This window comes from Emydura macquarii, unplaced genomic scaffold, assembly GCF_026122565.2.
Source record: "Emydura macquarii macquarii isolate MOO-44397 ecotype Brisbane River unplaced genomic scaffold, CSIRO-AGI_Emac_v2 contig_2994, whole genome shotgun sequence".
In the NCBI taxonomy this organism is placed as follows: Eukaryota; Metazoa; Chordata; order Testudines; family Chelidae; genus Emydura; species Emydura macquarii.
Genome location: NW_027133131.1, coordinates 3295997 through 3312533, shown reverse-complemented (window position 1 = coordinate 3312533; position 16537 = coordinate 3295997). Strand labels below are relative to the sequence as shown.

Sequence of the window (16537 nt, the reverse complement as noted above, 5' to 3'; positions counted from 1 at the left end):
GCGCCGGCGTAGTAGGACGCTCACTCTAGCGCATCCAGCAGAGCGCCTGCGTTCATCCGCGGGGCTTGTAATAACACCGGTCTGACGCTGCGCATGCGCGCTCCTTCCAGGACCAGCTTTAACCTCGCGTCCGCCAAAAATACCCGGATGAGAGTGGTTCACAGGGGAGGGCGAAGACCCGGATGGAGGGGACAGCTCTGCCCCCCCCCCCCCCCGGGCCTGGGGCTTAGGGCCCCGCAGCGCCGTGCCCTGGCCCCCCCCCACACCTCCCCGGTCCCCCCAGCCCCTCCCCGCCCTGTGTCCCCCCACTTCCCCCAGCCCCCCACTCGCCCCCCCCCCGTGCCCCGGTCCCCCCTGCCCCAGTGACACTCCCAGCATTGGATCTGTAGTCCCACCCCAGCGCGGCCTGCGACCTCCCTCCTGGCCTGGCCCTCCCGCCCCCTGTGCGAGGAGCATCCCCGCCAGCGTGGCCTATGGTGCTTCCGACGGGAATTTTCGTTGGTGTGAGCGACGCTTCCCCCTGGCTAACCGTCCTGCTGAGGGAAGAGCCGGGAGAACGAACGAAGCAGCCTCCTGACAGCAATTTGTCAGTTCCTGCTCCAGCCTTCTAGCAACAACAGGAGACGGGCAGACCGATGAGGAGCGCTGTCTGTGTGCATGGATCACGTAGCCGTACTTCTCCGGAACCCTGCTAAACTGGAGTCGCCAGCGTAGACTTGCTCGCCCATAACACGTGCAAATTCTCACCACCAGCTCTGTTCCGCAGTGCCACGTGCTAGGATCTCCCTATTGAAACAGAGCATATGTCCTCGGGAAACTGGGCCCAGTCGGATCCTAAGGCTGACTGCTTGCTGTGGGTTACCAGAACTGTTCCCTGCCCCCATCCTTCCCACCTCCTGTGTCAAATCAGCTAGGAGACATGGCGTCAAAACACCGTATGTTACCCGTGGGGCTGGAAGCTTAAGGACATCACCAAAGCAAAGGGGCTGTTTCTTAATATAAATGTGCAGGAACTCTAACTGTTCCTGAGTCCCCAGGGATCCTCTTGTATGCAAGTGGCGCTGGATTGAATATCATGCCTAGTCTGCCATGCAAGGCAGGAAGATTTCCTGCAATATGGGGAGGTGAGGAGTAGAGAGTCAAGAGTTGGAGAAGCAGAAAAAGGAGGCTTTGAAGAGACAGATTTGGGCCCAGCCTAGGACCCTGAAGGGTAGGAAAGGGGAGATAAAGGCTCTTTTTCTTCCCCTTTCTTGCCCACCTCACCCTTACATTTCAGAGTGTTCACCCAGCAAAAGGCTGAATAACTTTGTGACCTCAGTGGGAAAGTCTAACATGGGCAGCATTTGGTCACTTAAATATTAAACAAGCCCTTGGAGATAAAACTAGTACGCTGCTGCCCGCCTGTCAGACAGAAGGGTAATTTACCAGATGAGTGGACTCCGCTTGATCTGGATGAATTGGAAATCAAGTGCCTTCAAATAAGAGATAACTACCCCAAAGACAGAGGGGTCAGTCCTGGCATGCACACAGTTCTTAGGGCTGGCACGGTGTCTGAAGAGAGATGACTGTGAGCCTAGGGGGTGATTACATTAATGAAGAACTCTCTAAGAATGCAACGCACTTCCTTTCCTGGCTTCTGAGTAACACAGATTCAACCTTCCTGTATCATTTTGTGGCATTCCTGTCCTGAGCGGGACCAAAAATGTCAGTTTGGTGCCCTGTTGATCCACAGCTTCTTGGCACAGCTTGCCTGCATGCACCGTACCAGAGAGATCAGCCATGTGAAAAAGGTAGCTCCGAAGAGCCTTTAGGGGTGGTATGCCAGGCTTACCCCAGCTTCCAGGCGGCATAAAAGAAGTGCAGGGACCATGTGGGGTTAAGCTCATTTGCATCTAAATTGGCAAGCAAATGGTCCCACCTAGTGGGAGGTGATTTCAGCTGCCCCTACCTCTAGTGTGGTGACGGGGTGTGCAGAGGCTACCCGTGGCAGCATGCGATGCGCCATCTTGATGGAGCAGGGACCATGTCGCTGTGTGGTGCTTGTAGAGCACCCAGCGCAATAGGGCTCAGCTCCTGACTGGGGCCTCAGGGAGCAACGGCAATATACCTATTGGATAACCAGACTATCTGTAACGCCAGGACGCAGCAGGTGGAGGCTAGGTCAGGATTGAGCCTGGTATGCTGAGACCCCTGGCACAGACATTTTAAAGGTGAACGTGGTCAGCGCTATGTTACAGATGTTCAGGGGCTGGCTGTATTTTTTCTTGGAGTCATGCTTTCTTCACCCACGATCTGCCATTACCGCAGAGAAGCACCAGTGAATGTGCAGCTTCATCCTTGATCTCAAACAAGCAAACAATCCTTTTCTCTGTCAATAAAACATGTGCAGATGTTGTGGAACAGTGAAAGTGAAAATCACGAGGGCTTGGATTCTGTATCTGAATGGCCACAGGGCTCCTCCACCTCCATGGATATTGGCTAAAACTGCATTTAGGCATCTCAATATGCTTCCCCCCCCCCCAGGAAATCCCCAACTGGAAATGTTAAATCTGTGTGTCTATCCAGCCTCCGCCTGCCAATTGGAGGTGATTAACGGCTTTCAGGGCTAATCCAGAAGGAGAACGGAATTAACATATTCCGCTTGTGTCTGATACCCCGAGTATTTGATACGCCAATCCATCCTGGAAATAAAGCTGCCGCAGTTAGCTGCTGGGCAGATTCCAAAGGAAGGGCATCTCTCCCACAATCCATGCCTGAGATTCCTCATGCGCTAGAACCTGAGTGCAGCTTACACTTCTGGTATCCCACCAGCCCCCTTCTTTTGAGGTTAACACTTGGGAGATAATGCTTATATTTACATATTAATATAAAATCCAGGATAAGCTCATCTATGGAGTGGCAGGAAACGAAGAGGAGGAAAAAAAGAATTAACTGATGGTTTTCCCGGCAAGAGGCAATCTTATTTTTAATATCTCCGACCCAAGGGCGGTTGAGACGGCTTGACGCATCCCCCGCCAAGCTAAGCCGCTGAATTTGGGAGCCTTGGAGCCTCCAACCCCTAGAAGCTGCTCTGTCTAGCACAATGAGGGTTCTCCTTTATGAGAGCAGAGTACCTGAGTCCAGCCCGTTATTCCCACTGAGCTGCTCCCTGAGGAAGCCTGATTGTTGCTGTTTCACACAACCATGTGGTGGTGAAAGTCCTACCACGCGTCCCAGTTACCACGTGGGAAGCTGCTCCATTAGCACTCTGGCTGGGGGTCGACACGATTTTGGAGCCCACCGCCGTGAGTTTGGTTCCCATCACTGCATGCGTGTGGTTTGGCCAATTGTGATGATCAGGGGATGCCCCCTTCTCCCCCCACCCACCCGCTGATTTGTATGTAAATGGGGCTTCCATCGTTTGGATTCCATAAGGCTTCATTTACACTGGAGACAGGTAGATCGCTACCTTCCCTCCTGTCTGGGAGCAAACCTGTTTCTCTCTTTGTTTCGTCATAGACTTCAAAGGATAATGTCAATGAATATCCGTGACCCTTGTGCAGTGTTAATACATTTCACGATGATATCAATCACCAGCGTGTCGCCGGCTTTCATGAAAGACCTTACTCGATATGCTCGTCCACTACAGTAATACTGTAGACAATCAGTTGATTCAATTGCTTATTCTGTGGGCTTCAGACCCCTTGTTGTCACCCTGGGGTGTCATGCTGATTGCACGTGGGCCTTGTGTACCCCACAGCGCTCCATAGAACCAATGGGGAACTGACACCTAGTGGAGACGCCTCAGATCCTGAGAACTGCAGCAGCTGCTTTTATGCATTGGACTCTTGAATACTCTCAATACCTGAATTCCCTGTTCTCGCATATTATCCGCCACCTTCCCAGCTATCCCTGGCTTATCTAGCTGAGCAACAGGTGTGTCTGACTTTATCTAGTTCTGCTCATAAACCTAGCATCTGTTCATTATCCCTGGGCTTTGAGCTTCTACTCTAACCTCAGAGCAGTTTAATATTTCTCTAGCGTTATCTAAGTGATACAGCAAACTGATATAATAAGCCCTCAGTGCTCGCCCAGGTGTCAGATAGGTTGCAGCACATCCAAGATGAAGGGCATTCTTGCACTCTTCTGCTTCTTGCCCTGTTTAACGTCTGGGACTCAGCTCTCCTTCCTTGGTAAGAGCAGATTTTAAAAATACCTTTTTAAACTCAAATGTATCCCATTTGGATTTTTGTGACGGTAACAGAAAAGTGACTTGGTGAGATTTCCCTCCTGTCCAGTAGCCTGGCAAAAATTATGGGTTCAAATGAGCAATTTTTGAGTGAACATGGATGCCCAAAGCCCTGATTTTGCCAAAGCGAAATTCACCCCATTCAGAAGGCCAGAGCAAGGTCTAAACATTTCTTGCTTTTTACTTCTTAAGTGGTTCAGAAGGCCCCATGCTGTCCTCTTGCATAGGGGCGAAGTTTACCCTTGAACTACTAGTGGAACAGCTTACCAAGGGATGTGGTGCGTTCTCCGTCCCTTGACAGCTTTAAATCAAGATTGGGTGGCTTTCTAAAATACATCCTGTAACTCAGCCACAAGACATGGGCTGGATGCAGGAATCATTGAGTGAAATTCCTGGGATTGTGTTATGCAAGAGGTCAAACTGCTCATAACGGTTCCTTTTGGGTTTAAAACCCATGACTCTGAAAATAAATAACCAAAAATCTGTTCCGTGAAAAGTTGCCGTTGGCCTTCATCGGGGACAAAGGTGACAAATTTGGGCAAAAACACCAACATTTTTGCTCTCACTTGGGGCCAGATTTTGAAAGTACTCCTCACCCAGAATCGGCCTCCAATTTTTAAAAGAATTCCGCTGCCATTTAGCCACCGTTATACTTGGCCGGACGTCACCACCAGACTTTCCACGTGACTGTTCCCACTCACGCTGTATTCTGATAGCGCTGTCTGTTTTGCTGCACAACTATCTTGTAATCACTCTGCTTAACATGTTATTAGCCTGTAATAAACCTGTACGTTCACCATCTACAATAGCTGCTCTTCCCCCTGCAGGTTACTTTGCACAAATAACCACGGGGTAATGTGCACATCATCAGACATATGAAATCAAGTCATAGCCACCGATCAGTGTTTCAGAAATCCTAGCCTCAATGAAGCCAACAGGAGGTTTTGAATTGATTTCCAGGGGGCCAGGATTTCACCCATGTTGTTTCCTATCTGGTTTTGCGGTCAGCTGCTTGCTTGTTTGTGCCAAGAAGTTGTCCATGGAGTTTCCAGCAAATGCATAAATAGTGCTTCCCTGTTTTCCTTGTGTACTTGCGTAGAGCAAATGCGCAGCGAAGAATGAAAGCTGGGATCCAAAGAGCCTTCATGAAGGTCAGATCTGTAGTTCTAACTTTCAAGGCAAAGACTTAGCTGCCATAACTAAAGGCGGGAGCAGATTCTCCACCAAGCTCCCAGAGATACGTGCATTTAGGGCTCATTAAAAATCCATGGATAGTGCTCTTGGCTGCACAGCCACTGATGGGATTTTCGCTCTGGCATGATTTATTCTCAAGGCAGTCGAGTCTTGCTGTGTGCCGGGCAAGTGATATGTGGCAGTCGGGGCCAGCTGTCTCCCAGATGGGGAGCTGGTTCAGCGCACTTCTGCCTGCACGTGCCCCAAGGACAGCATTAGGGTGTGAAAGAGAAAGAAGCAACCACCCCTGCTTCCCAGCTATATTACTTTAACGTTAACAGTGTCGTTTCCCCTCCCTGTCACCGAGGGTCTGGAGCATTGGGTCAGCATCAACGTCACCATTTGATAGAGGAGAACACTGAGGCACATAGAAAAATGCTCTGCTCTAGGTCTTCTAGTGTGTCAGTGGTAGAGCTGGGAGAAGAACCCAGGAGTCCTGGTTCCCAATGCACGGTGCATAGCAGGCCCCCTGTTGACTGATCTGTCCAGAGAGGGATTCCAGGTGATGTCCTGTACTGCATCAGGCTGTGGAATCAAGCAGCTGGCTCGCTGTGAGATGGAAATTTTAAGAAAACTCTGGAAAGGCGAAAGTGATTTGAAAGGAGCTCATTCCAGATGATAGGAGCTGCAGAGGGAAGGTTTTTCTTCTCATACATATGAGACGAAGCAGGTCCTATTCAAATGGGGGGCGGAGGGGTATATAGACAAATGGGTATTAGGAATGGAGCGCAAGGAAAAGGGAAGCTGGATTCTCCCCTTTGGCTATATCACCTGCCCAGAGTGCCTTCTATTCCATAACAGTGATGGCTTAGTGACTATTCCAATAGCACATTAGCTGGATGAATTGAATAAACCAGCCATCAAACCTTCAGTGAGCCAGCTACCCTTTTGAGCTGGGTAAGAGGGGAATTGGGAGCTTGTGCTGTACATATTCCTCGGTCCATGTTTGTAGCCCAGCACCTTAGTATCTGGCCACTGGGGCGAGGCCATAGTGAACTCTGGTCCATCTCTCTTTGCCGTTTCAGGAGAAGGTGAGCAACGGGAGGTCCCGTCTTTCTACTCTGTCTCCGACAGTGAGATCAAGAGCATCTCTGAGGTGCTGTTCTCTGCTGACGTGAACAAGGCCACGAGCCACGAGATCATCCTCGACCTGCAACACAAGATCCCCTCTGATGAGACTGGGGCAGGCCAAGACTACGCCAGGCAGAAGTGAGGGCATGGGGGTGGAGTGGGATGGACGGGACAGGAGATGCTGTGAAACCTGCGTGTGGGATGCACAGATCGGGGCAGAGTGCGTTGAGGTTACACCAAGTCCCTGCACAGGCAGGATCTTCTGCAGCCCCTTAGAAATTCCCTCTGGGCAGACAGAGTGAGGCAGAGGTAGCATGCGCATGCAGCAGAAGAGTCTGTGTCAGGGTGTGGGGTGCACCGAGGGATATGTAATAAGTACCTAGGCCTTGTTCTGGTTCTTTGGACAAGGGGGCCTCTTTCTGCAGAGCCCATTTATAACTATCAGAAAGGGGCTAGTTAGTCTCTAGTTAGGGAGGAAGGATGGTCTAGTGGTTAGGGTACTGGCGTGGGACTTGGGTGACTGGGAGTCTATTCCTTGCTTCGCCACAGACTTCTGGTGTGACCTGGGGCAAGTCACTTAGTCTCTCTGCCTCCATTCACTGTCTGCCCACAGGGGATAACAGCACTGCCCTTCCCCCCAAAGGGCTTGTGAAGATAAACGCATTGACGCTTGTGAGGCCCTCTGACACTATGGTGATGCGGGCCAGATAGGTACCTAAGACAGGCAGAACTGTCAGTCCCATGGCTCCGGGAACAGCCGCAGCATCCCTACCCCCCTCTCTCCGTCCTCCTGCCAGGCTCTTCAGTTATGTGGACGAGGGAGCCCTCTTCTCCAAGCCCACCTTCGCCAGGCTCTTGGCTCTGCTGGATAACTACCAGCGCATGACGGGCAAGGAGGAGGCGGTGACCAGAGTGGAGGACCAGGAGGTGAACGCTTTCCTGGATGAAATTTTCAAGACCCAAGTGATGGAGAAGCTGAGCCAGTTCTTTATTTCTAAAGGTAAAGTGCCAGCTGGGCAGGAGATGCACAGCTGTGTGAGGACACGGGTTGTGTCTCCCAACTAATGCCAGGCGCTAGAGGGGCCATAACTAATCCCCACCCTTGGCTCAGTGCAGGAGCCCGTAGCTCTCCCAGCTGCATTGGAGAGGGGCTTCCCCTGGCTGAGCTAACGAGTCCAGGCAAGGAATCGCCTTCCCCTGGCCTAGCTGGTAGATCTCTCGCTGACCCCATTGGCACTGGAGTCTGCTCTGTGTGGAGGATGTGACCGTCCACCCCAATGCAAGGCCACTGAGTGGGAGTTTTGGCTTTCCATAGAGTGCCTGTCCCTCTAGCTCGGCGTGGCTGCCGTCTGTCCCACCCAAGCAGAACACAGCTCCCGGAGCCTGCTGGCTGTCAGCGCTGGCGAGCAGGACTGCCTGTTCTCACCGCACCGGGCTCTCGCCTCCAAAGCTCGCTGTATGCATCAGTGGGAGAAGGAACATGTGTTTCTTGGTGTATTTCCCAACGCACCATCTGTTCGCGGGCTGCGTACCAAGCGGACTGTGAAAGCCAGCATCGGCGGCTCCCAGATTGTCCCTCCCCGCTCAGCTGCTCGCCACAAACAGTTGTCACAAATAGCACATCGCGTCCCGGCAAGGCGAACGTAGCGCCCGCAAGGTTAGCAGCACGTGCTCCCCTTCTGAGGCAGGACTGGAAAGATTCAGGCAACCGAAGACGAGGCTGTTCTTAAAATGAAGGCGTACAGGGAACTCGCTGCTTGCCAGCGGGGCGTGTGCATGACGCAGAGGTGGCTCGCGCCTGCGCCTGATGGGAGTATCCCAGCTGGGAGTGACAAAAGAGAAGGGCTAACGTTTGCAGCAGAGGCGCAGCGTGCACGCTCAGAGAGGAGTGGGTGTGGGGTTGGAGGGGAGGAAACCTCGGTCTGGGGAGAAGTGCCCGCTTTCTTGCTACGTGGGTTTGATGTTTGCAATCGCGAGGAAGGTGATGGAGAAGATCTGATCGCTGACTCAGCTCCTCACCAATGTTCATAAGGGATCAGGTGACAAATATCCCCATTAAGCCCGTGCTGGACGCCCGTTGCCGGAGATGCCCCGCTGCCCCTCCCTGGGCTGAGCTCACTGCAGCTGCAGTGCCATGGAGTGTGGCCAGCTAGTGCCTGACTCGTGGGTTCAGACCCGCAGTGGGGCTCTGGGATTTCTCATGGCTGGGCTATAGAAGAGTTCCCCAGCTCTCCGTCCCCAGGAGCTAGCTGCCTTCCCCAGCACTGAGGCCCGCTGTCTCCCCGAGCCAGGTATCTATTTGTCGGAGGGCGACTTCAAGGCAGACCTGAAGGAGATGTGGTTCGGGCTCTACTCGCGCTCGAAGGGAGCGGCCATGGACTCCTCCGGCTTCGAACACGTCTTCCACGGTACAGCGCTGCTCGCGGGGCGGCCGGGGGAATCTCAGATAAAGGCACAACACAAAGCCGCAGCTCTGGGGTCTGTCGTAAATATGAATAAACCTGAGGCTCCGGCACTTCCACTTGCGGAGCCCTTCTGCTGGAGGCCCCCCCCCACCCCAAACACTAGAGCCAAAAAGGTCAAACATGGGGGCCTAAAGTGTGGCCCCTGAGCAAACAGCTTTCTGTGCAGAGGGACTGAATTGCTAGAAATGGCCTCTGTGAAAATTAAGTATTTGTTTAATAATAACAAACCCCAGCTCTTGTGCAGCCCTTTTCATCCGTTGCTCTCCGAGCATTTTCCAAAGGAGGCTGATCTCATGAGCCCCATTTTACAGATGGGGAAACTGAGGCACAGGCAGGGACGCAACTTGCCCAAGTTTCCCCACCAGGCCAGTGGCAGAGCCCGGCCTCCGAGGGCCGCTGGGAACAATCACAGGGATGTCAGTCATGTCAGTTACGTAAGTGTTGGGGGTAGGGGGGGGTCAATCGTTGGGAATTGGCCAAGGAGCCACTTGGACTTGAAAGCTGAAATTGAACAGACTAGATCTGCCAGTCTGATAAGTGACTGGAGTGGGGGTTCATGGGGATAAGTCCATGAGTCCGGGCAGACTAGGGTGCAGGGGGTGTTGGTGGCCTGCAATGTACGGGTCACTCTGGATGATCTGGCCTTAAATTCGACGACTGCTCGGCTCTAATTTTAACACTAGGTTCTTTTCAGGCCTGCCTTGACCCCGGATAGCGTTTCTCAGGTCAGGGCACACTGTTACTCTCAACCAGCCAACCAACAATGTGTTCATTCACCCCCAACCACGTTAGCTTGTAACCATGGGGCTGATACGACAGCCCCTGCTGAACGCACAATTCAGCCGGGCCCGTGATTGTCTTAAACTGTCCTGCGGTCAGGCAGTTCTACCAGAGCACTACACCGGTCCCCAGGATTTCTTAACGCGTACGCTCATCATCTCCAGGGTGCACAGGAACTCAGGGGAAAGTGATTAGCAGCTGGGAGAAGCTGCGGGCCCCATTGGGAAGGGCAGTGCGTCCTGCTCTGGGGGCAGGTGGGGAAATGGGCCAGAAACAGGCTGCAACTGCAGTTCTGCTGTCTCTCGCCCGCAGGGGAAATCAAGAGCGGAAAGATCTCAGGCTTTCACAACTGGGTCCATTACTACGAGCTGGAGAAGAACGGGCAGATCAATTACCTGAGTTACAGCTACGACGGGCCTGTGAGTGCTGGGGGGAGGGTTTCCCCTGGGCCGGGGCTCCGCATGGCTCCTATCAACCCCATCCAGGGCCAGCTGGCTCCCAGTCAGCCCAGGCCGGCTCAGCGTGTCTCCTCCTGACCCAGTCCAGGGGGAGATAGCTCCAGCCTGGCTCAGCGCGCCTCCTACCAGCCCAGCCTAGCCTGAGGAGAATCCCTTTCCCGTCACCTATTAGCCCTGCTAACTCCTGGCCTCACGAGGGATCCGGGTTCAAGTCTCTTTTGAAATGTGGTCCAGCCCCGGTGGGAGGGTGAGGGGGGCTTGTTGGTCAGTCCCTTTGCAGGCCCAGCCCAGGCAGGGAGGACAAAGCCTCGTTTCGCAAAGTCCTGAGCCATTGCAGTCTAGCCGTCGGTTGGCAAGCGGGCTGCCCGGCGTCCCTGCCTGGCATCCCTACCCGGCGTCCCTGCCTGGTGTCCCTACCCGGCGTCCGTGCCCGGCGTCCCTGCCCGGCGTCCCTGCCTGGCATCCCTGCCCGGCGTCCCTGCCCGGCACTGGCTCATGGCTAGCAAACGGGTACCATCCTTTACCTCGTGCACCTCTTGAGATGATTTCCAAATGGAGACAGCCCCTAGCACCTCCTGCCCGTGGCACCTACCTCTGGTGTCCCAGTGCCAAGCCTATGTCTGGTTGCAGTGGGTCGGCTACCCTGACATCATGGCCTTCCAGTACCGCTGGACGGGTTATCTGAAGAGCGTCGGCTCCTTCTTCATCGGCTCCAGCCCCGAGTTTGACATCGCTGTGTACACGCTGTGCTACAAAACCAGGCCCGACAGGCTGTGAGTATCAGAAACGAATGCCAGGTAGGCCGGTGGGGTGAGCAGATGTCCCAATTTTACAGGGACAGTCCTGATATTCGGGGCTTTGCGATATATAGGTGCCTATTACCCCCCGAGTCCCATCCTGATTTTTCACACTGCTATCTGATCCCCATGTAGGCCAGGCACCAGCAGGGATGTCGCCCCCAAAGAGGCGCCGGCACAGAGGGGTGGACTTTCAGGTCATTTTTGGTAGCAATGAAGATGCTTTTTTAAAACTTTTCATTGTGTGTAAAACCCTTTGAGAAGCTGCTAATGGGTCCTTCTCCGGAGACTTTTGTGGCAAATGTGATCATTGCAGTCTGATTGTCAGAGCAGAGGGAGCTGGGAGTCAGGACTCCTGGGTTCTATCCCCAGGTCTTGGAGGGGAGTGGTGCCTAGTGGTTAGAGCAGGGGTTTCGCATCAGGATTCCAGCCTTCTCCGTTTTGCCAACCCCAAGTGTTCAAAAATCATGTCAGGCCACAGAAAAACACAACACAAGGTTGGCTTAAACGCGGCGAGACTTTTCAAAGATAACACACGTGGGTGGCACTTTTGTATTTGCCTCCTGGCTTTGGAGCCTGTGTGGTGCACTCGCGTCCCATTCAAGCTTTTCTCCTCGACCATGAGGGTTCGAAACTTCACAGGGCAACGTGGCTGGCTCTGGATGTCCTCTGCCGGGGGACAGACGGCCTCACGTCTGTTTCCTTGCAGGTGCACTCTCAGCCTTGGCGGGAAATCGGCTCAGATTCAGACCTACTCCTGGACCAACTCGGTGTACGGTGCAGGCCGGCGCTATCTCGCCTCCTCCTACCCCAACACCCCCTGAACCTCAGCACCATACCAATAAACCTTTCACTCGCTGACCCGCTCTCCCTTACCTTTTGTTTCCAGGATCCCAAGCGGGGGGCTTCCCATCACCCCCCCCACCTGTGCACGTGGAGCCTGCTGTGAGTTTCTTGCAGGGATTGTGGTTTGGGGGTGCGTGGTGTTGGGGGATGATGCGTGCGTGGCCTGTACTGTGCCAATAGGTAATAATCCCAGGCAAGAGTAGAGCTGTTTTAGTTCCTGTCCCTCTGCCACCAGCAGGCCCCACAAATGAGCCATGAGGTGCCATCCGGGATCAATGCGCCGCGTGTGTATTGTCCGCTTCTGCTTGGGTCTTGGAACGGAGGGTGGTCATGATTCGCATTGCTGCCTTGTGGTTGGTGCTGTGCTCAGAGCTGCCCCGGCCAGGAGCCGGGGGCAGCTGGACCCTTCGGAGCAGTCAGCCACTGAGCTCTCGCTAGTCTAGTGGTCTGCCCTGTTGTCGCTGTCCGTGGTGTCGGCAGCGGGGTCTCCAGATGGAGTTTACATGGAAACCATCCCCCTAGATTACTGCTGCAGACGGCCGGAGAGCTCCTGCCATGCTCATCGTGTAGCGCTGCATGGGCTCCGAGCTGGCCAGGCAGCGGGCAGGCACAGATGCCCTGGAAAAGCCAGGCTTCCTTCCCATCCTGCAGCTGTCCTAACTTCCCCGTCTCCTCCCTTGAGTGCAGGGCCTGGCCCTTCGACTCCAGGGCCTGTGACAGCACTGATCCCTGCTGGGCTTTCATGGAGGTGCAGGTTCGTTAACCCCAGCTGCCCTGCTGTCTGATGTGCAATTTGCAGCCGAATCTTTCTCTGCGAAGAATCTTAGATCACCCGCAGAGGCTGGGGATCGCCAGGCAGCAGCAGTTAATAAGAGCGGCAGTGAAGAGGTGCGCAAATCTAGTACCTGGCGGGTAGCAAAGCCTTTTGCTGCTCCTGAAATCAATGGCAAAACACCAGTGGAGCAGAACCAGGCCTTTAAACAACCCTGCACCCCAGGGACGGCCTTGGATTCCTCATAATTCCTGTGCTAAAGGGAGCAGGAATCCAGAAACACTTAACAGGCCAAGAACTCTCTTGCTGCGATCAAAGGCGGCAACCAGCTGCTGTGTCTGCCTGGTGAACACGCTGCAACCCCTCTCCCCCACCAGGAGAGCCGCTGCCCCAGACAGGTCCGGCAGGCCATGGGGAACAGCCTTGGGCAATGGAGGACAAATTCAGCAGGGATGCAAAGAAATCAGAGGCAAGGTGTGTGTGCGCCTTGTGATGTCATTTCCCGTGCTGCGGCTGAGTCTGGAGAGGCGCTCACATCAGTCCTTCTTGTTCAAATAAAGGGTCCCCTCTATTTTCGGGGAGCCCGACTGGGATGTCCTGAAGCGGCCTGCTTTCCAGAGGGATGGGGCTCAGCACATTCTAAGAACCAGGCCCCTTTGAGGTGTGGGCCCCCCAAAACCAGAGACTTCCCAAATCACTTCTCCCGCCTGGGCTCCGACGCCATCTCTCTTTCCCGGCCTTGCTGTGCAGAGCCACGATGTGCTTCCAGACCCTGCTGCGCTGGGTGTGATTTCCCTGCCAGCACCTCCCGATTCCGCAGGCAGCAGAGAGCAAAGCATGACGTTGCTGGGGATGTGTTGCTTTCGGTTTCAGTGCTGCCCGAGATCTTCACGGCTCCCGCTCTGGATGAATGGGGAGGTTGTGTTTTCAGGCTCGGCTTCGCAGCCTGTGAAGCGGCGTTGTTTGCTCACAGCCAGCTGCGTCCTTTTTGGCAGTTTTAGATCTTATAATTCCCCCCGGCGACAGCCCGAGTGGGAACAGTAGCGTAGCTTGGATTCAGACATTCATATTGTCGCCCCTCTGCCAAGTGGCAGCTGGTTTGGGGGCCTTCTCATGGGAAGAGAAATCAGTGCTGGGTCTCTGGGCCTTTTCTTAGTGTAACTTGTGGTATTTATGCTGTGTGTGTGTGTGTGTGTGTGTGTGTGTGTGTGTGTGTGTGTGTGTGTGTGTGTGTGTGTGTGTGTGTGTGTGTGTGTGTGTGTGTGTGTGTGTGTGTGTGTGTGTGTGTGTGTGTGTGTGTGTGTGTATTTAGTCCTGGAACAGAGGTGGTCACAACACAGCACACAGGCAACCCCCTCTTTCAGAAATCGCAGCTCAAGCACCAGTGCCCAGTTCCAGGAGCAACTCTGCCCCTAAGCTCTGAGCGCGTTAAAACTGACGGCAGCGAGCAAACCGCCTGCTGCTTCCAACTGCTGCCCCCAAAACGTGCATCACAAAACGCACAACAATGCGGCGTTGCTTCAAAGACTGACCTCCACTTGCGCCTGGAGCAAAGGACTGCAGCTCCCCTATCGGGTGTCTCCGGCTCTAACAGTGGCTGGACTTGAGTCCCGTCCACTCTACCTCTCCCAACACGCCTGCTGGGAATTACAGAGCCTGCAATTGCTATGACAGCCCCCAGGACCAGCCAGTTGTGTTTTCTGCTCTCCCAGATCCCAGTTGTCGAGGCCCCCTCAGGAATTCTCTCCAGTTCACGGTGGCTTGTTTACCGGCGGCTGAGCTAAGGAGGGTGTCAGCTGCTGACTGGCTCCTGCCTGCATTGGTCCCTTCACCGAGGTCTAGATCAGGCCAGTTGGGCACAGTCGTGCGTTAGCGGCCGTGCAGGGGACAGGCAGTGTCAGGATACCAGAAGGTCAGAGTCCGAGATGGGCCCAAGGGCAGACCGTGAGTCGGGTGGCAGGAGTCAGGCAGCGTGGGACACCAGGAGATCAGAGGCTGTGATGCCATAACGAGCCCTGTCACTAGAGCTCTTCAAACCACGCCCCAGGCCCCAAAACTCTGAGTCCCTGAGAACGAGCTGGTGAAAGGGCCACCAGGTGGCGCTTGCAGGAGCCAGATTTGCAAAAGTGCTCGGGCCCCAGCGGCTCCCATACGATGGGAGAGGGTGGGAGGCGGGTGGGGGGCGATTCTCAGCGGGAGCCGTTGGGTGCTTTTGAAAAGCAGGCTGCTTCCTTTAGGCGCCTGGGTGGGAGCAGAGTAATGCTCGATTGCAACGTCATCTCGTCAAGAGGAAGCCAGCGGAGGTAGGCGGCTGGCCCTTTCTACCTCTCTCTGGTGTGCTCGACCCACAGCCTGCATCTATGCCTGGATATGTCTTGTGCAACTGACGAAAATCCCCAATGGGCGAAAAGAAGCCGAGGAAGACTTTACCGTGCGTGGATTTCTAGGAAGGGAGAGACGCGTGTTCAGCATTTCCTGTATCACAGTCGATAGCGCTGCGTTCCCCTATATGGCACCAGCATCCAAGCAACTCATGAGGATGTAATCATATCAACTGCCTGTAAGCATGGCGGGCAGACAGCCTCCCTCCCCTTCACTCAGACTGGCTCTGAATCGCTGAGGCAGACGGCAGATTAACACTGACCGTCCCGATGCTGCACAAAACACAGACAACAAGACAACATCTGCAGCAAAGACACTGGCTGCTCTGGTGACACAAGCTGCTTCCTGCAAAGGGAGATGAAATGACAGGCTCAGTGTCTCACAATGACTCCTGACTTCCAGATCCCCACTTAAGCCAGGGGCCCTTGCCCCTTAACGGCTGTGAATAAAACCTTCCATGAACATGAAACTGGCTGCCTGAGTCTGCAGACAGCCTGAGATGACAGCCCAGAGAGAGGTGTAAAGGGCTGTTGTTCATCACAACGGGTGTTCACTCTGAAGCCTAACAATGACAATGATTTTAGCAGAAGCATCCAGCCCACATGATTCTCCCACAATCTCTGCCCTCTCGCCCCCTGCTAAACCCTCCAGCTCTGGATCCCCTACACCATGGCCAGGTGTGTCAGGACACAAAGCTGCAGCAGTGCAGCACATTGAGAACTGAGTAGGGGCAGAGCAAAACAGATGAAATTGAGGATCAAAATGAATAAACCCATGCAGACCGGGTGAGCCGCCTTCACAATTAAACCAGTAAAGGCACCATTCCTGAATTTGCCTGAAGCTGTCACAGTATTTTTACACACACACACACACCCCATTTCTGAATTTGCCTGAAGCTGTCATAGTATTTAGATCCAGGAGTACATGGAAACTTGGTTCTAGCCCCTAAACAATGCTTCCTCCCAGAACAGAACCCAGGAGTCTTAGCTGCCAGCCTCCTGCTCTAACCACTAGACCACACTTCCAGCTTGAGAATTTCAGCTGTAGGGGTCATCGTGGATAAGCAACTCAGCCTGAGCGCCCAGTGTGAAGCCGTGTCAGAAGAGGCTAATGCTGGATAAACAGGGGAGCAATGAGTAGGAGGTGGGAGCTGATGTTACTCTGTACATACAATTGGTGAGACCAGGCCTGGAATCCTGGATCCAGATCTGGGGTCCCCATTTTCCAAAGGATGTTGACTAATTGTCGAGGGTGCAGGAAAGAGCCAGAAAAACGATTTGCAGGCTGGAGAAAATGCCTGACAGCGAGAGATTCAAAGAGCTCACTCAGCATGTCCAAAAGGAGACCGAGAAGTGACTGGATCACAGTGTGTAAGTACCTTCTTGGGGAGCAAATCCTGGGCGCTGCAGGGCCCTGGGCGCTAACAGAGAAAGGCAGGACAAGAACCAATGGCTAGAACCGAAGCCAGACACCTTCCGATTAGAAATAAGGCCCCAACTTTTAAC

The 16537-nt window shown here is 54.0% G+C and overlaps 1 protein-coding gene across 1 annotated transcript; it reads left to right on the top strand.

The window, feature by feature from the left end:
* Positions 1-4102: 4102 nt before the first annotated feature.
* Positions 4103-11880, top strand: LOC137140961 (uridylate-specific endoribonuclease D-like). Its single transcript, XM_067529717.1, has 7 exons — positions 4103-4172; positions 6487-6670; positions 7330-7532; positions 8824-8940; positions 10090-10196; positions 10866-11008; positions 11742-11880. Exons 1-7 carry the CDS (start codon positions 4103-4105, stop codon positions 11854-11856), a joined length of 939 nt encoding a protein of 312 aa, XP_067385818.1. The 3' UTR covers positions 11857-11880.
* The last annotated feature ends 4657 nt before the right edge of the window (positions 11881-16537 follow it).